Source organism: Halichondria panicea, chromosome 7, assembly GCF_963675165.1.
Source record: "Halichondria panicea chromosome 7, odHalPani1.1, whole genome shotgun sequence".
NCBI lineage: Eukaryota > Metazoa > Porifera > Demospongiae > Suberitida > Halichondriidae > Halichondria > Halichondria panicea.
In genome coordinates this window covers 3,645,101-3,665,361 of record NC_087383.1, presented here as the reverse complement: position 1 = coordinate 3,665,361, position 20,261 = coordinate 3,645,101, and the positions used below count along the sequence as shown (strand labels likewise).

At 47.8% G+C, this 20,261-nt stretch overlaps 1 protein-coding gene across 1 annotated transcript; it reads left to right on the top strand.

Annotated features, from left to right (window-relative positions):
• The first annotated feature begins 1,796 nt into the window (after window positions 1-1,796).
• Window positions 1,797-19,896, top strand: LOC135338401 (piggyBac transposable element-derived protein 4-like). The gene is made up of 5 exons (XM_064534514.1): window positions 1,797-2,289; window positions 4,780-6,674; window positions 9,167-11,061; window positions 13,555-15,449; window positions 17,942-19,896. Exons 4-5 carry the CDS (start codon window positions 15,311-15,313, stop codon window positions 19,507-19,509), a joined length of 1,707 nt encoding a protein of 568 aa, XP_064390584.1. The 5' UTR covers window positions 1,797-2,289; window positions 4,780-6,674; window positions 9,167-11,061; window positions 13,555-15,310; the 3' UTR covers window positions 19,510-19,896.
• Window positions 19,897-20,261: the final 365 nt, after the last annotated feature.

Here is a 20,261-nt window from a genome sequence, read left to right as displayed (position 1 = left end):
CTATATATAGATATATACAAAACCTATAAACACATGGATTTTTGGAATCAGGAAAAACTGGCATATCATGTAGTTATTATATGGTTCTGGATACGTTGTAGTTAACGTGCTAAGCAAGGGGATATGGATAACAAGATTCTATGTATAGTTAAAAGTAATGTTCTCATATCCGGTGCAGTTCTTGTGTCAGTGATTGAGACAGATGACAGATTACATATGCATGCATGCCTACACTGTATATTTGTTACAGTGTATATACCCATGCATGCACAAAGAACAAAGTAAGGATGCAGAACAGCTCTACTATTATATAGATCTATTCAATTTTACATGATAATTACGTTTAGTAATTTATAACTAAAATATTAATTTTGACCTAGTGAGACTGTCACGCCAAAATCGGTCACCAAATGTAGTCCGTATGTAGCTACCATAAATGAAAGACAACCTGCTGAAAGCAAGTATCCAGTGGAAGTAACTGCACTAGATCTATAGCTAGTAGCTGATGCATGCTTATCTAGATAAACAGACAGTTGACTTGTACAAAAAGTTACACAAGGACGCTCAGGGCATTGCTTACTGCTTGCTAATGGCATGCAGACCATTTTTGGTAGTCAATTTCGGCAATTAAAACCAGCCTGGACCAATTTTTCCAGGACAGAACATTTAGACATTGTAAAGTCCACCTCTTTACTAAAGAGGTGGATTTTTATTATACATTAATGTACTTATTGTTCTTGGATAAAGTATATTAATTTTATAGTACATTTTATCTTATAGAGCTTTAGAAACCTCCTCCAGGCTCCTTCATATGCATGAGCTTGTATAGTTTGTGAAGATCTATAGTCCTAGATCTAATTGTTAAACACAATTAATAATTAATCTACCATCAACAAACATAGACTGATCTATATAGATATCTTCTATTGTCCAAGTATAATTATAAGTTTGCACCACACACATGCATGCACCCACTCTTTTGACGTCGGACCTTCGCTTTGAACTTCTTGCTGAGAAACGCTGGAACAGACTTCAGCCAGGGTATACGTAGATCAGTTTATCTTCATTCCCTGCATGCACCAACATTTGAAAGGGTACATATAGCTAATACACACACTGTATATATATACAACATGAATGTATATACTATAGATATAAGGCGTGCTTGAGAGATATTGTCTATCTCTTTCCTTGGCAATCTGTTGTAGAAATTACAACAATGGGTAAGGAATCGTTATGATGAATTAGATGAAGTTGTATGTGAGCTCCTCCCTGACAAACAAACTGTAGTCTAGGTAACCGCCTTATCAGTCAAGTAGGCTAAAAATCTGTGTCCTTTGATGTAAGCTTTGATGTCTCTTTGTGCATATGTAGTTATAAAAAAAAAAAAAAAAAAAAAAGAAACCTTTGACTAGCTAGGAAGAGTAGCAGCAGTAGGCAGCAGTAGTAGTAGCAGTGCAAGCAGGACTAGACTAGATTAAAAAGTTGGTGGAAAGAATAACTGACCGTTTGGACGTCACCTGGCTGCCAGACTTTCATCTGGACTCTTCCCCCTGAGTAGCTGGCCTTTCTCTAAGCCACAAAACTGAGCAAGAAGCTGAAGAAGCAGCTAGACAGAGACATGTACCTAGCCTTGAGAATTGGGAGGCGTGGCTCAACTAGTTAGCCCAGCCCAGAGGAATTGTTACCGTGGGTACTGAACAACGGTAGAAGTAGGGCTACCCCTGGCTTTACTGAATTAACTAGCTGTGTCTGCTGTCTAGTTGGACCAGATTTAGCTAGATAATGGGGTAGAGAATAGTTGAGCGGTGCTGTGTGTAGCTTGAACTGTACTGGCTGGCAAGAATCTAGTAAGCACCCTATGCACTGATAACTCGTCAGAATGGAGGGTATGTTCTAGGGATCTGGACAGCTGTACATCCAAAGGAGCCAGGGAGTGCCAATCATCTTCTCCCAGTCTCTGACACGCTAAACAAAAGGAGCTAGAACTGGGAGTCCCAGCTAGAATTGCTAGCCGGATCTAGACTAATAGAATGACTTGGAGGCGTGGTGAGGCCGGATCCACACTAATTGATCGACCTAAAGACGCTCCTGTTCCAGATTTCACGAATGGCAAGGAAAGGGTTATTTTTCAAAACTTTTGAATCCAAATGGAGCTGATTGGACTCCTTGACACTGTCAGCGAGCTTGAGCACACTGTCAGAGAGCTTGAGGAGGACCAGGAAGTCTGTTATGACCATGACGAGCCCAGTGATGACGATTTTGAGACAGATCTGGAGAGTGATTCAGGTTTGTGTCATTGCACCATTAAATAGTGGTTGGGGAGGCAGCATTGTGATGCCCTAACGATATGTGGCCTCTTTTTGGCGGAGGCGTCATGTGCATGCCTTTTGTGGCTCCTCCTACATTGTGTGAGCCTCTTTTTGGCGTCGCCTTGACTGCAGTACTGTACTGTACCCTAACCCCCAGTTGTTAATGATATTCATAGCACCACTAGCGTGTGGTACGCCCACGTATTGATATTCATGGTTGTTGTGGTTTGTTGGGCTCCTCCCACGAGCCTTTGATGTGGACGAGCCTTTTCCTCTGCTGTACTGTACCTATGTGCCCTAACCCCCCCCAGTAGTTAATTATATTCATAGCACCACTAGCGTGCGGTACGCCCACATAATGACATTCATGGTTGTTGTGGTTTGTTGGGCTCCTCCCACGAGCCTTTGATGTGGACGAGCCTTTTCCTCTGCTGTACTGTACCTATGTGCCCTAACCCCCCCCCCCCCCAGTAGTTAATGATATTCATAGCACCACTAGCGTGCGGTACGCCCACGTAATGACATTCATGGTTGTTGTGGTTTGTTGGGCTCCTCCCACGAGCCTTTGATGTGGACGAGCCTTTTCCACGAGCCTTTTCCTCTGCTGTACTGTACCTGTGTGCCCTAACCCCCCCCCCAGTAGTTAATTATATTCATAGCACCACACTCGTGCGGTACGCCCACGTAATGACATTCATGGTTGTTGTGGTTTGTTGGGCTCCTCCCACGAGCCTTTTCCTCTGCTGTACTGTACCTATGTGCCCTAACCCCCCCCCCAGTAGTTAATGATATTCATAGCACCACTAGCGTGTGGTACACCCACGTAATGACATTCATGGTTGTTGTGGTTTGTTGGGCTCCTCCCACGAGCCTTTGATGGGGACGAGCCTTTTCCTCTGCTGTACTGTACCTATGTGCCCTAACCCCCCCCCCCCAGTAGTTAATGATATTCATAGCACCACTAGCATGTGGTACGCCCACGTAATGACATTCATGGTTGTTGTGGTTTGTTGGGCTCCTCCCACGAGCCTTTGATGGGGACGAGCCTTTTCCTCTGCTGTACTGTACCTATGTGCCCTAACCCCCCCCCCCCCCAGTAGTTAATGATATTCATAGCACCACTAGCGTGTGGTACGCCCACGTAATGACATTCATGGTTGTTGTGGTTTGTTGGGCTCCTCCCACGAGCCTTTGATGGGGACGAGCCTTTTCCTCTGCTGTACTGTACCTATGTGCCCTAACCCCCCCCCAGTAGTTAATGATATTCATAGCACCACTAGCGTGCGGTACGCCCACGTAATGACATTCATGGTTGTTGTGGTTTGTTGGGCTCCTCCCACGAGCCTTTGATGTGGACGAGCCTTTTCCTCTGCTGTACTGTACCTATGTGCCCTAACCCCCCCCCCCCAGTAGTTAATGATATTCATAGCACCACTATCGTGTGGTACGCCCACATAATGACATTCATGGTTGTTGTGGTTTGTTGGGCTCCTCCCACGAGCCTTTGATGGGGACGAGCCTTTTCCTCTGCTGTACTGTACCTATGTGCCCTAACCCCACCCCCCAGTTGTTAATGATATTCATAGCACCACTAGCGTGTGGTACGCCCACGTAATGACATTCATGGTTGTTGTGGTTTGTTGGGCTCCTCCCACGAGCCTTTGATGTGGACGAGCCTTTTCCTCTGCTGTACTGTACCTATGCGCCCTAACCCCCCCCCCCCAGTAGTTAATGATATTCATAGCACCACTAGCGTGTGGTACGCCCACGTAATGACATTCATGGTTGTTGTGGTTTGTTGGGATCCTCCCACGAGCCTTTGATGGGGACGAGCCTTTTCCTCTGCTGTACTGTACCTATGTGCCCTAACCCCCCCCCCCAGTAGTTAATGATATTCATAGCACCACTAGCGTGTGGTACGCCCACGTAATGACATTCATGGTTGTTGTGGTTTGTTGGGCTCCTCCCACGAGCCTTTTCCTCTGCTGTACTGTACCTATGCGCCCTAACCCCCCCCCCCCAGTAGTTAATGATATTCATAGCACCACTAGCGTGTGGTACGCCCACGTAATGACATTCATGGTTGTTGTGGTTTGTTGGGATCCTCCCACGAGCCTTTGATGGGGACGAGCCTTTTCCTCTGCTGTACTGTACCTATGCGCCCTAACCCCCCCCCCAGTTGTTAATGATATTCATAGCACCACTAGCGTGTGGTACGCCCACTAATGACATTCATGGTTGTTGTGGTTTGTTGGGCTCCTCCCACGAGCCTTTGATGTGGACGAGCCTTTTCCTCTGCTGTACTGTACCTATGCGCCCTAACCCCCCCCCCCCAGTAGTTAATGATATTCATAGCACCACTAGCGTGTGGTACGCCCACATAATGACATTCATAGCCTGTCCCCCACCTGCACTGGCGAGCACTCTTGTGGTACTCTAATGATATTCATGCTTTGTTTCCGTGCAGATGCTGCAGTGGAGGATGATGACGAAATGGTCGATGGCATGGCTCCGACTCCCAAACGGAGGAAGCTGGCGAGGGACAATGGACTCCAAAAAGCTAAGTCCACAGGAAGATACCCCGTCTTTGGCGGTGTGGTCGGTCCTGTCGATCAACTTGATCCGTCTGTAACTCCATGCCTAGATTTTGTTAAGTTACTTTGGCCCGATAGTTTGTGTGAGTACATAGCCGAACAGACCAACCTGTACGCTAGGCAGTGTGGTGCTAAGGGTTGGTCAGCTACAAACAGTGCCGAATTGTGGGTGTTTTTGGGGATTGTACTAGAGATGGGCATTCATAGGCTCCCTGAAATTACGGACTACTGGTCCAAGGATCCCCTTTTAGGTGTACAATGTGTGAGCAATGTAATGTCGCTCAAAAGGTTCCAAAGTTTATGGCGGTATCTGCACTGTGAGGACAATACGTCCATCACTGATGCACGTAAGGTAACTAGCAAGCTAAAAACTGTTTTAGAGACTCTTAAAGCCAACTACTTCATGAGGTATAATCCCAGTCAGGAGCTTTCCGTTGATGAGATGATGATAAAGTACAAGGGTCGTAAAAGCGGGAAAATTCATATGCCCAAGAAGCCTGTTAAACTGGGGTTCAAGGTATGGTGCTGCTCATGTTCATGCTGTGGGTATCTCTGTGTGTTTGATGTATACAGTGGTAAGCTCACCGATTCCTCTGGGAAAAAGATAGCTGTGAAAGGGCTTGTGAAAAATGTAGTCCATCGTTTACTCACTCCTTTTTATGGTCATCAGCATGTTGTGTACATGGACAACTTTTACACGTCCGGTCCATTGATAGAAGAGTTGGCTAAGCAAAATGTGTTTACTGTCGGCACAATTTTGAAGAATGCTGCTGGTTTCCCAGCAAGTCTTAAGGATGTGGTACTCGACAAAGGTGACTATACGTCCATGACTGTTGGTGATATTTCTTACTCTATGTTTAACGACCGTAGAGTTGTGTCCTTTGCAACAAATGTGTTCCCTGACCATATGCCCCACACTGTAATGCGAATGCACAAAGACGGTACCCTACGCTCTCAGAGTGTCCCCCCCTGTCTCCCTGCATATAACATGTACATGGGAGGAGTTGACAATACAGGGCGTATGAGGAAAACCTATGGGTACGATAGAAAGTGTCGGCGGTATTGGTTCAGGATTTTCTTTCAATTCCTTGACGTTAGTGTGAATAATGCATACATTCTATACAGGCACAACTGTGTCAGGGTGGGTTCAAAGGCCATGCCTTTGAAAGGGTTTCGATTGGAACTAATTCATAGTCTATTGGGTGTGCCACGTACTCGTAGCAGTGCCTCAGGTCTGGCCAGTCTAAATATCGTTTTCCCCCCATCACAGGGCGCACGTGTGAGTGCAAATAGTGTCGGAGTGTCTCGTGGGCGCTGTCAAGTGTGTGTTCGGGAGAAGATCCCTAGCAGAGAGCAGCAACACACTGCAATGGCATGTCCCCACTGTCGCATAAGAATATGCAAAGGACACTCTGTTATCGGACACACATGTGCTAGCTAATGTGCTGTGTGACTGATTTTTGTTAGATGGTACTCTCCTGGTCTAAATTGGCCTTGGAGAGGGGAGGAAAGGGGTATTATTTCAATGATTAATAAAATTGTGATAAAGAATTCAGTTGTATATGAGAGGCCCTAACCCACTCTGTTGTAAATTCTGTTGTAATTATTTTTCAAAACTTTTGAATCCAAATGGAGCTGATTGGACTCCTTGACACTGTCAGCGAGCTTGAGCACACTGTCAGAGAGCTTGAGGAGGACCAGGAAGTCTGTTATGACCATGACGAGCCCAGTGATGACGATTTTGAGACAGATCTGGAGAGTGATTCAGGTTTGTGTCATTGCACCATTAAATAGTGGTTGGGGAGGCAGCATTGTGATGCCCTAACGATATGTGGCCTCTTTTTGGCGGAGGCGTCATGTGCATGCCTTTTGTGGCTCCTCCTACATTGTGTGAGCCTCTTTTTGGCGTCGCCTTGACTGCAGTACTGTACTGTACCCTAACCCCCAGTTGTTAATGATATTCATAGCACCACTAGCGTGTGGTACGCCCACGTATTGATATTCATGGTTGTTGTGGTTTGTTGGGCTCCTCCCACGAGCCTTTGATGTGGACGAGCCTTTTCCTCTGCTGTACTGTACCTATGTGCCCTAACCCCCCCCAGTAGTTAATTATATTCATAGCACCACTAGCGTGCGGTACGCCCACATAATGACATTCATGGTTGTTGTGGTTTGTTGGGCTCCTCCCACGAGCCTTTGATGTGGACGAGCCTTTTCCTCTGCTGTACTGTACCTATGTGCCCTAACCCCCCCCCCCCCCAGTAGTTAATGATATTCATAGCACCACTAGCGTGCGGTACGCCCACGTAATGACATTCATGGTTGTTGTGGTTTGTTGGGCTCCTCCCACGAGCCTTTGATGTGGACGAGCCTTTTCCACGAGCCTTTTCCTCTGCTGTACTGTACCTGTGTGCCCTAACCCCCCCCCCAGTAGTTAATTATATTCATAGCACCACACTCGTGCGGTACGCCCACGTAATGACATTCATGGTTGTTGTGGTTTGTTGGGCTCCTCCCACGAGCCTTTTCCTCTGCTGTACTGTACCTATGTGCCCTAACCCCCCCCCCCAGTAGTTAATGATATTCATAGCACCACTAGCGTGTGGTACACCCACGTAATGACATTCATGGTTGTTGTGGTTTGTTGGGCTCCTCCCACGAGCCTTTGATGGGGACGAGCCTTTTCCTCTGCTGTACTGTACCTATGTGCCCTAACCCCCCCCCCCAGTAGTTAATGATATTCATAGCACCACTAGCATGTGGTACGCCCACGTAATGACATTCATGGTTGTTGTGGTTTGTTGGGCTCCTCCCACGAGCCTTTGATGGGGACGAGCCTTTTCCTCTGCTGTACTGTACCTATGTGCCCTAACCCCCCCCCCCCCCAGTAGTTAATGATATTCATAGCACCACTAGCGTGTGGTACGCCCACGTAATGACATTCATGGTTGTTGTGGTTTGTTGGGCTCCTCCCACGAGCCTTTGATGGGGACGAGCCTTTTCCTCTGCTGTACTGTACCTATGTGCCCTAACCCCCCCCCAGTAGTTAATGATATTCATAGCACCACTAGCGTGCGGTACGCCCACGTAATGACATTCATGGTTGTTGTGGTTTGTTGGGCTCCTCCCACGAGCCTTTGATGTGGACGAGCCTTTTCCTCTGCTGTACTGTACCTATGTGCCCTAACCCCCCCCCCCCAGTAGTTAATGATATTCATAGCACCACTATCGTGTGGTACGCCCACATAATGACATTCATGGTTGTTGTGGTTTGTTGGGCTCCTCCCACGAGCCTTTGATGGGGACGAGCCTTTTCCTCTGCTGTACTGTACCTATGTGCCCTAACCCCACCCCCCAGTTGTTAATGATATTCATAGCACCACTAGCGTGTGGTACGCCCACGTAATGACATTCATGGTTGTTGTGGTTTGTTGGGCTCCTCCCACGAGCCTTTGATGTGGACGAGCCTTTTCCTCTGCTGTACTGTACCTATGCGCCCTAACCCCCCCCCCCCCAGTAGTTAATGATATTCATAGCACCACTAGCGTGTGGTACGCCCACGTAATGACATTCATGGTTGTTGTGGTTTGTTGGGATCCTCCCACGAGCCTTTGATGGGGACGAGCCTTTTCCTCTGCTGTACTGTACCTATGTGCCCTAACCCCCCCCCCCCAGTAGTTAATGATATTCATAGCACCACTAGCGTGTGGTACGCCCACGTAATGACATTCATGGTTGTTGTGGTTTGTTGGGCTCCTCCCACGAGCCTTTTCCTCTGCTGTACTGTACCTATGCGCCCTAACCCCCCCCCCCCAGTAGTTAATGATATTCATAGCACCACTAGCGTGTGGTACGCCCACGTAATGACATTCATGGTTGTTGTGGTTTGTTGGGATCCTCCCACGAGCCTTTGATGGGGACGAGCCTTTTCCTCTGCTGTACTGTACCTATGCGCCCTAACCCCCCCCCCAGTTGTTAATGATATTCATAGCACCACTAGCGTGTGGTACGCCCACTAATGACATTCATGGTTGTTGTGGTTTGTTGGGCTCCTCCCACGAGCCTTTGATGTGGACGAGCCTTTTCCTCTGCTGTACTGTACCTATGCGCCCTAACCCCCCCCCCCCAGTAGTTAATGATATTCATAGCACCACTAGCGTGTGGTACGCCCACATAATGACATTCATAGCCTGTCCCCCACCTGCACTGGCGAGCACTCTTGTGGTACTCTAATGATATTCATGCTTTGTTTCCGTGCAGATGCTGCAGTGGAGGATGATGACGAAATGGTCGATGGCATGGCTCCGACTCCCAAACGGAGGAAGCTGGCGAGGGACAATGGACTCCAAAAAGCTAAGTCCACAGGAAGATACCCCGTCTTTGGCGGTGTGGTCGGTCCTGTCGATCAACTTGATCCGTCTGTAACTCCATGCCTAGATTTTGTTAAGTTACTTTGGCCCGATAGTTTGTGTGAGTACATAGCCGAACAGACCAACCTGTACGCTAGGCAGTGTGGTGCTAAGGGTTGGTCAGCTACAAACAGTGCCGAATTGTGGGTGTTTTTGGGGATTGTACTAGAGATGGGCATTCATAGGCTCCCTGAAATTACGGACTACTGGTCCAAGGATCCCCTTTTAGGTGTACAATGTGTGAGCAATGTAATGTCGCTCAAAAGGTTCCAAAGTTTATGGCGGTATCTGCACTGTGAGGACAATACGTCCATCACTGATGCACGTAAGGTAACTAGCAAGCTAAAAACTGTTTTAGAGACTCTTAAAGCCAACTACTTCATGAGGTATAATCCCAGTCAGGAGCTTTCCGTTGATGAGATGATGATAAAGTACAAGGGTCGTAAAAGCGGGAAAATTCATATGCCCAAGAAGCCTGTTAAACTGGGGTTCAAGGTATGGTGCTGCTCATGTTCATGCTGTGGGTATCTCTGTGTGTTTGATGTATACAGTGGTAAGCTCACCGATTCCTCTGGGAAAAAGATAGCTGTGAAAGGGCTTGTGAAAAATGTAGTCCATCGTTTACTCACTCCTTTTTATGGTCATCAGCATGTTGTGTACATGGACAACTTTTACACGTCCGGTCCATTGATAGAAGAGTTGGCTAAGCAAAATGTGTTTACTGTCGGCACAATTTTGAAGAATGCTGCTGGTTTCCCAGCAAGTCTTAAGGATGTGGTACTCGACAAAGGTGACTATACGTCCATGACTGTTGGTGATATTTCTTACTCTATGTTTAACGACCGTAGAGTTGTGTCCTTTGCAACAAATGTGTTCCCTGACCATATGCCCCACACTGTAATGCGAATGCACAAAGACGGTACCCTACGCTCTCAGAGTGTCCCCCCCTGTCTCCCTGCATATAACATGTACATGGGAGGAGTTGACAATACAGGGCGTATGAGGAAAACCTATGGGTACGATAGAAAGTGTCGGCGGTATTGGTTCAGGATTTTCTTTCAATTCCTTGACGTTAGTGTGAATAATGCATACATTCTATACAGGCACAACTGTGTCAGGGTGGGTTCAAAGGCCATGCCTTTGAAAGGGTTTCGATTGGAACTAATTCATAGTCTATTGGGTGTGCCACGTACTCGTAGCAGTGCCTCAGGTCTGGCCAGTCTAAATATCGTTTTCCCCCCATCACAGGGCGCACGTGTGAGTGCAAATAGTGTCGGAGTGTCTCGTGGGCGCTGTCAAGTGTGTGTTCGGGAGAAGATCCCTAGCAGAGAGCAGCAACACACTGCAATGGCATGTCCCCACTGTCGCATAAGAATATGCAAAGGACACTCTGTTATCGGACACACATGTGCTAGCTAATGTGCTGTGTGACTGATTTTTGTTAGATGGTACTCTCCTGGTCTAAATTGGCCTTGGAGAGGGGAGGAAAGGGGTATTATTTCAATGATTAATAAAATTGTGATAAAGAATTCAGTTGTATATGAGAGGCCCTAACCCACTCTGTTGTAAATTCTGTTGTAATTATTTTTCAAAACTTTTGAATCCAAATGGAGCTGATTGGACTCCTTGACACTGTCAGCGAGCTTGAGCACACTGTCAGAGAGCTTGAGGAGGACCAGGAAGTCTGTTATGACCATGACGAGCCCAGTGATGACGATTTTGAGACAGATCTGGAGAGTGATTCAGGTTTGTGTCATTGCACCATTAAATAGTGGTTGGGGAGGCAGCATTGTGATGCCCTAACGATATGTGGCCTCTTTTTGGCGGAGGCGTCATGTGCATGCCTTTTGTGGCTCCTCCTACATTGTGTGAGCCTCTTTTTGGCGTCGCCTTGACTGCAGTACTGTACTGTACCCTAACCCCCAGTTGTTAATGATATTCATAGCACCACTAGCGTGTGGTACGCCCACGTATTGATATTCATGGTTGTTGTGGTTTGTTGGGCTCCTCCCACGAGCCTTTGATGTGGACGAGCCTTTTCCTCTGCTGTACTGTACCTATGTGCCCTAACCCCCCCCAGTAGTTAATTATATTCATAGCACCACTAGCGTGCGGTACGCCCACATAATGACATTCATGGTTGTTGTGGTTTGTTGGGCTCCTCCCACGAGCCTTTGATGTGGACGAGCCTTTTCCTCTGCTGTACTGTACCTATGTGCCCTAACCCCCCCCCCCCCCAGTAGTTAATGATATTCATAGCACCACTAGCGTGCGGTACGCCCACGTAATGACATTCATGGTTGTTGTGGTTTGTTGGGCTCCTCCCACGAGCCTTTGATGTGGACGAGCCTTTTCCACGAGCCTTTTCCTCTGCTGTACTGTACCTGTGTGCCCTAACCCCCCCCCCAGTAGTTAATTATATTCATAGCACCACACTCGTGCGGTACGCCCACGTAATGACATTCATGGTTGTTGTGGTTTGTTGGGCTCCTCCCACGAGCCTTTTCCTCTGCTGTACTGTACCTATGTGCCCTAACCCCCCCCCCCCAGTAGTTAATGATATTCATAGCACCACTAGCGTGTGGTACACCCACGTAATGACATTCATGGTTGTTGTGGTTTGTTGGGCTCCTCCCACGAGCCTTTGATGGGGACGAGCCTTTTCCTCTGCTGTACTGTACCTATGTGCCCTAACCCCCCCCCCCAGTAGTTAATGATATTCATAGCACCACTAGCATGTGGTACGCCCACGTAATGACATTCATGGTTGTTGTGGTTTGTTGGGCTCCTCCCACGAGCCTTTGATGGGGACGAGCCTTTTCCTCTGCTGTACTGTACCTATGTGCCCTAACCCCCCCCCCCCCAGTAGTTAATGATATTCATAGCACCACTAGCGTGTGGTACGCCCACGTAATGACATTCATGGTTGTTGTGGTTTGTTGGGCTCCTCCCACGAGCCTTTGATGGGGACGAGCCTTTTCCTCTGCTGTACTGTACCTATGTGCCCTAACCCCCCCCCAGTAGTTAATGATATTCATAGCACCACTAGCGTGCGGTACGCCCACGTAATGACATTCATGGTTGTTGTGGTTTGTTGGGCTCCTCCCACGAGCCTTTGATGTGGACGAGCCTTTTCCTCTGCTGTACTGTACCTATGTGCCCTAACCCCCCCCCCCCCAGTAGTTAATGATATTCATAGCACCACTATCGTGTGGTACGCCCACATAATGACATTCATGGTTGTTGTGGTTTGTTGGGCTCCTCCCACGAGCCTTTGATGGGGACGAGCCTTTTCCTCTGCTGTACTGTACCTATGTGCCCTAACCCCACCCCCCAGTTGTTAATGATATTCATAGCACCACTAGCGTGTGGTACGCCCACGTAATGACATTCATGGTTGTTGTGGTTTGTTGGGCTCCTCCCACGAGCCTTTGATGTGGACGAGCCTTTTCCTCTGCTGTACTGTACCTATGCGCCCTAACCCCCCCCCCCCCAGTAGTTAATGATATTCATAGCACCACTAGCGTGTGGTACGCCCACGTAATGACATTCATGGTTGTTGTGGTTTGTTGGGATCCTCCCACGAGCCTTTGATGGGGACGAGCCTTTTCCTCTGCTGTACTGTACCTATGTGCCCTAACCCCCCCCCCCCAGTAGTTAATGATATTCATAGCACCACTAGCGTGTGGTACGCCCACGTAATGACATTCATGGTTGTTGTGGTTTGTTGGGCTCCTCCCACGAGCCTTTTCCTCTGCTGTACTGTACCTATGCGCCCTAACCCCCCCCCCCCAGTAGTTAATGATATTCATAGCACCACTAGCGTGTGGTACGCCCACGTAATGACATTCATGGTTGTTGTGGTTTGTTGGGATCCTCCCACGAGCCTTTGATGGGGACGAGCCTTTTCCTCTGCTGTACTGTACCTATGCGCCCTAACCCCCCCCCCAGTTGTTAATGATATTCATAGCACCACTAGCGTGTGGTACGCCCACTAATGACATTCATGGTTGTTGTGGTTTGTTGGGCTCCTCCCACGAGCCTTTGATGTGGACGAGCCTTTTCCTCTGCTGTACTGTACCTATGCGCCCTAACCCCCCCCCCCCAGTAGTTAATGATATTCATAGCACCACTAGCGTGTGGTACGCCCACATAATGACATTCATAGCCTGTCCCCCACCTGCACTGGCGAGCACTCTTGTGGTACTCTAATGATATTCATGCTTTGTTTCCGTGCAGATGCTGCAGTGGAGGATGATGACGAAATGGTCGATGGCATGGCTCCGACTCCCAAACGGAGGAAGCTGGCGAGGGACAATGGACTCCAAAAAGCTAAGTCCACAGGAAGATACCCCGTCTTTGGCGGTGTGGTCGGTCCTGTCGATCAACTTGATCCGTCTGTAACTCCATGCCTAGATTTTGTTAAGTTACTTTGGCCCGATAGTTTGTGTGAGTACATAGCCGAACAGACCAACCTGTACGCTAGGCAGTGTGGTGCTAAGGGTTGGTCAGCTACAAACAGTGCCGAATTGTGGGTGTTTTTGGGGATTGTACTAGAGATGGGCATTCATAGGCTCCCTGAAATTACGGACTACTGGTCCAAGGATCCCCTTTTAGGTGTACAATGTGTGAGCAATGTAATGTCGCTCAAAAGGTTCCAAAGTTTATGGCGGTATCTGCACTGTGAGGACAATACGTCCATCACTGATGCACGTAAGGTAACTAGCAAGCTAAAAACTGTTTTAGAGACTCTTAAAGCCAACTACTTCATGAGGTATAATCCCAGTCAGGAGCTTTCCGTTGATGAGATGATGATAAAGTACAAGGGTCGTAAAAGCGGGAAAATTCATATGCCCAAGAAGCCTGTTAAACTGGGGTTCAAGGTATGGTGCTGCTCATGTTCATGCTGTGGGTATCTCTGTGTGTTTGATGTATACAGTGGTAAGCTCACCGATTCCTCTGGGAAAAAGATAGCTGTGAAAGGGCTTGTGAAAAATGTAGTCCATCGTTTACTCACTCCTTTTTATGGTCATCAGCATGTTGTGTACATGGACAACTTTTACACGTCCGGTCCATTGATAGAAGAGTTGGCTAAGCAAAATGTGTTTACTGTCGGCACAATTTTGAAGAATGCTGCTGGTTTCCCAGCAAGTCTTAAGGATGTGGTACTCGACAAAGGTGACTATACGTCCATGACTGTTGGTGATATTTCTTACTCTATGTTTAACGACCGTAGAGTTGTGTCCTTTGCAACAAATGTGTTCCCTGACCATATGCCCCACACTGTAATGCGAATGCACAAAGACGGTACCCTACGCTCTCAGAGTGTCCCCCCCTGTCTCCCTGCATATAACATGTACATGGGAGGAGTTGACAATACAGGGCGTATGAGGAAAACCTATGGGTACGATAGAAAGTGTCGGCGGTATTGGTTCAGGATTTTCTTTCAATTCCTTGACGTTAGTGTGAATAATGCATACATTCTATACAGGCACAACTGTGTCAGGGTGGGTTCAAAGGCCATGCCTTTGAAAGGGTTTCGATTGGAACTAATTCATAGTCTATTGGGTGTGCCACGTACTCGTAGCAGTGCCTCAGGTCTGGCCAGTCTAAATATCGTTTTCCCCCCATCACAGGGCGCACGTGTGAGTGCAAATAGTGTCGGAGTGTCTCGTGGGCGCTGTCAAGTGTGTGTTCGGGAGAAGATCCCTAGCAGAGAGCAGCAACACACTGCAATGGCATGTCCCCACTGTCGCATAAGAATATGCAAAGGACACTCTGTTATCGGACACACATGTGCTAGCTAATGTGCTGTGTGACTGATTTTTGTTAGATGGTACTCTCCTGGTCTAAATTGGCCTTGGAGAGGGGAGGAAAGGGGTATTATTTCAATGATTAATAAAATTGTGATAAAGAATTCAGTTGTATATGAGAGGCCCTAACCCACTCTGTTGTAAATTCTGTTGTAATTATTTTTCAAAACTTTTGAATCCAAATGGAGCTGATTGGACTCCTTGACACTGTCAGCGAGCTTGAGCACACTGTCAGAGAGCTTGAGGAGGACCAGGAAGTCTGTTATGACCATGACGAGCCCAGTGATGACGATTTTGAGACAGATCTGGAGAGTGATTCAGGTTTGTGTCATTGCACCATTAAATAGTGGTTGGGGAGGCAGCATTGTGATGCCCTAACGATATGTGGCCTCTTTTTGGCGGAGGCGTCATGTGCATGCCTTTTGTGGCTCCTCCTACATTGTGTGAGCCTCTTTTTGGCGTCGCCTTGACTGCAGTACTGTACTGTACCCTAACCCCCAGTTGTTAATGATATTCATAGCACCACTAGCGTGTGGTACGCCCACGTATTGATATTCATGGTTGTTGTGGTTTGTTGGGCTCCTCCCACGAGCCTTTGATGTGGACGAGCCTTTTCCTCTGCTGTACTGTACCTATGTGCCCTAACCCCCCCCAGTAGTTAATTATATTCATAGCACCACTAGCGTGCGGTACGCCCACATAATGACATTCATGGTTGTTGTGGTTTGTTGGGCTCCTCCCACGAGCCTTTGATGTGGACGAGCCTTTTCCTCTGCTGTACTGTACCTATGTGCCCTAACCCCCCCCCCCCCCCCAGTAGTTAATGATATTCATAGCACCACTAGCGTGTGGTACGCCCACGTAATGACATTCATGGTTGTTGTGGTTTGTTGGGCTCCTCCCACGAGCCTTTGATGTGGACGAGCCTTTTCCACGAGCCTTTTCCTCTGCTGTACTGTACCTGTGTGCCCTAACCCCCCCCCCCAGTAGTTAATTATATTCATAGCACCACACTCGTGCGGTACGCCCACGTAATGACATTCATGGTTGTTGTGGTTTGTTGGGCTCCTCCCACGAGCCTTTTCCTCTGCTGTACTGTACCTATGTGCCCTAACCCCCCCCCCCCAGTAGTTAATGATATTCATAGCACCACTAGCGTGTGGTACACCCACGTAATGACATTCATGGTTGTTGTGGTTTGTTGGGCTCCTCCCACGAGCCTTTGATGGGGACGAGCCTTTTCCTCTGCTGTACTGTACCTATGTGCCCTAACCCCCCCCCCCAGTAGTTAATGATATTCATAGCACCACTAGCATGTGGTACGCCCACGTAATGACATTCATGGTTGTTGTGGTTTGTTGGGCTCCTCCCACGAGCCTTTGATGGGGACGAGCCTTTTCCTCTGCTGTACTGTACCTATGTGCCCTAACCCCCCCCCCCCCCAGTAGTTAATGATATTCATAGCACCACTAGCGTGTGGTACGCCCACGTAATGACATTCATGGTTGTTGTGGTTTGTTGGGCTCCTCCCACGAGCCTTTGATGGGGACGAGCCTTTTCCTCTGCTGTACTGTACCTATGTGCCCTAACCCCCCCCCAGTAGTTAATGATATTCATAGCACCACTAGCGTGCGGTACGCCCACGTAATGACATTCATGGTTGTTGTGGTTTGTTGGGCTCCTCCCACGAGCCTTTGATGTGGACGAGCCTTTTCCTCTGCTGTACTGTACCTATGTGCCCTAACCCCCCCCCCCCAGTAGTTAATGATATTCATAGCACCACTATCGTGTGGTACGCCCACATAATGACATTCATGGTTGTTGTGGTTTGTTGGGCTCCTCCCACGAGCCTTTGATGGGGACGAGCCTTTTCCTCTGCTGTACTGTACCTATGTGCCCTAACCCCACCCCCCAGTTGTTAATGATATTCATAGCACCACTAGCGTGTGGTACGCCCACGTAATGACATTCATGGTTGTTGTGGTTTGTTGGGCTCCTCCCACGAGCCTTTGATGTGGACGAGCCTTTTCCTCTGCTGTACTGTACCTATGCGCCCTAACCCCCCCCCCCCCAGTAGTTAATGATATTCATAGCACCACTAGCGTGTGGTACGCCCACGTAATGACATTCATGGTTGTTGTGGTTTGTTGGGATCCTCCCACGAGCCTTTGATGGGGACGAGCCTTTTCCTCTGCTGTACTGTACCTATGTGCCCTAACCCCCCCCCCCAGTAGTTAATGATATTCATAGCACCACTAGCGTGTGGTACGCCCACGTAATGACATTCATGGTTGTTGTGGTTTGTTGGGCTCCTCCCACGAGCCTTTTCCTCTGCTGTACTGTACCTATGCGCCCTAACCCCCCCCCCCAGTAGTTAATGATATTCATAGCACCACTAGCGTGTGGTACGCCCACGTAATGACATTCATGGTTGTTGTGGTTTGTTGGGATCCTCCCACGAGCCTTTGATGGGGACGAGCCTTTTCCTCTGCTGTACTGTACCTATGCGCCCTAACCCCCCCCCCAGTTGTTAATGATATTCATAGCACCACTAGCGTGTGGTACGCCCACTAATGACATTCATGGTTGTTGTGGTTTGTTGGGCTCCTCCCACGAGCCTTTGATGTGGACGAGCCTTTTCCTCTGCTGTACTGTACCTATGCGCCCTAACCCCCCCCCCAGTAGTTAATGATATTCATAGCACCACTAGCGTGTGGTACGCCCACATAATGACATTCATAGCCTGTCCCCCACCTGCACTGGCGAGCACTCTTGTGGTACTCTAATGATATTCATGCTTTGTTTCCGTGCAGATGCTGCAGTGGAGGATGATGACGAAATGGTCGATGGCATGGCTCCGACTCCCAAACGGAGGAAGCTGGCGAGGGACAATGGACTCCAAAAAGCTAAGTCCACAGGAAGATACCCCGTCTTTGGCGGTGTGGTCGGTCCTGTCGATCAACTTGATCCGTCTGTAACTCCATGCCTAGATTTTGTTAAGTTACTTTGGCCCGATAGTTTGTGTGAGTACATAGCCGAACAGACCAACCTGTACGCTAGGCAGTGTGGTGCTAAGGGTTGGTCAGCTACAAACAGTGCCGAATTGTGGGTGTTTTTGGGGATTGTACTAGAGATGGGCATTCATAGGCTCCCTGAAATTACGGACTACTGGTCCAAGGATCCCCTTTTAGGTGTACAATGTGTGAGCAATGTAATGTCGCTCAAAAGGTTCCAAAGTTTATGGCGGTATCTGCACTGTGAGGACAATACGTCCATCACTGATGCACGTAAGGTAACTAGCAAGCTAAAAACTGTTTTAGAGACTCTTAAAGCCAACTACTTCATGAGGTATAATCCCAGTCAGGAGCTTTCCGTTGATGAGATGATGATAAAGTACAAGGGTCGTAAAAGCGGGAAAATTCATATGCCCAAGAAGCCTGTTAAACTGGGGTTCAAGGTATGGTGCTGCTCATGTTCATGCTGTGGGTATCTCTGTGTGTTTGATGTATACAGTGGTAAGCTCACCGATTCCTCTGGGAAAAAGATAGCTGTGAAAGGGCTTGTGAAAAATGTAGTCCATCGTTTACTCACTCCTTTTTATGGTCATCAGCATGTTGTGTACATGGACAACTTTTACACGTCCGGTCCATTGATAGAAGAGTTGGCTAAGCAAAATGTGTTTACTGTCGGCACAATTTTGAAGAATGCTGCTGGTTTCCCAGCAAGTCTTAAGGATGTGGTACTCGACAAAGGTGACTATACGTCCATGACTGTTGGTGATATTTCTTACTCTATGTTTAACGACCGTAGAGTTGTGTCCTTTGCAACAAATGTGTTCCCTGACCATATGCCCCACACTGTAATGCGAATGCACAAAGACGGTACCCTACGCTCTCAGAGTGTCCCCCCCTGTCTCCCTGCATATAACATGTACATGGGAGGAGTTGACAATACAGGGCGTATGAGGAAAACCTATGGGTACGATAGAAAGTGTCGGCGGTATTGGTTCAGGATTTTCTTTCAATTCCTTGACGTTAGTGTGAATAATGCATACATTCTATACAGGCACAACTGTGTCAGGGTGGGTTCAAAGGCCATGCCTTTGAAAGGGTTTCGATTGGAACTAATTCATAGTCTATTGGGTGTGCCACGTACTCGTAGCAGTGCCTCAGGTCTGGCCAGTCTAAATATCGTTTTCCCCCCATCACAGGGCGCACGTGTGAGTGCAAATAGTGTCGGAGTGTCTCGTGGGCGCTGTCAAGTGTGTGTTCGGGAGAAGATCCCTAGCAGAGAGCAGCAACACACTGCAATGGCATGTCCCCACTGTCGCATAAGAATATGCAAAGGACACTCTGTTATCGGACACACATGTGCTAGCTAATGTGCTGTGTGACTGATTTTTGTTAGATGGTACTCTCCTGGTCTAAATTGGCCTTGGAGAGGGGAGGAAAGGGGTATTATTTCAATGATTAATAAAATTGTGATAAAGAATTCAGTTGTATATGAGAGGCCCTAACCCACTCTGTTGTAAATTCTGTTGTAATTATCTCTTTCCTTGGCAATCTGTTGTAGAAATTACAACAATGGGTAAGGAATCGTTATGATGAATTAGATGAAGTTGTATGTGAGCTCCTCCCTGACAAACAAACTGTAGTCTAGGTAACCGCCTTATCAGTCAAGTAGGCTAAAAATCTGTGTCCTTTGATGTAAGCTTTGATGTCTCTTTGTGCATATGTAGTTATAAAAAAAAAAAAAAAAAAAAAAGAAACCTTTGACTAGCTAGGAAGAGTAGCAGCAGTAGGCAGCAGTAGTAGTAGCAGTGCAAGCAGGACTAGACTAGATTAAAAAGTTGGTGGAAAGAATAACTGACCGTTTGGACGTCACCTGGCTGCCAGACTTTCATCTGGACTCTTCCCCCTGAGTAGCTGGCCTTTCTCTAAGCCACAAAACTGAGCAAGAAGCTGAAGAAGCAGCTAGACAGAGACATGTACCTAGCCTTGAGAATTGGGAGGCGTGGCTCAACTAGTTAGCCCAGCCCAGAGGAATTGTTACCGTGGGTACTGAACAACGGTAGAAGTAGGGCTACCCCTGGCTTTACTGAATTAACTAGCTGTGTCTGCTGTCTAGTTGGAC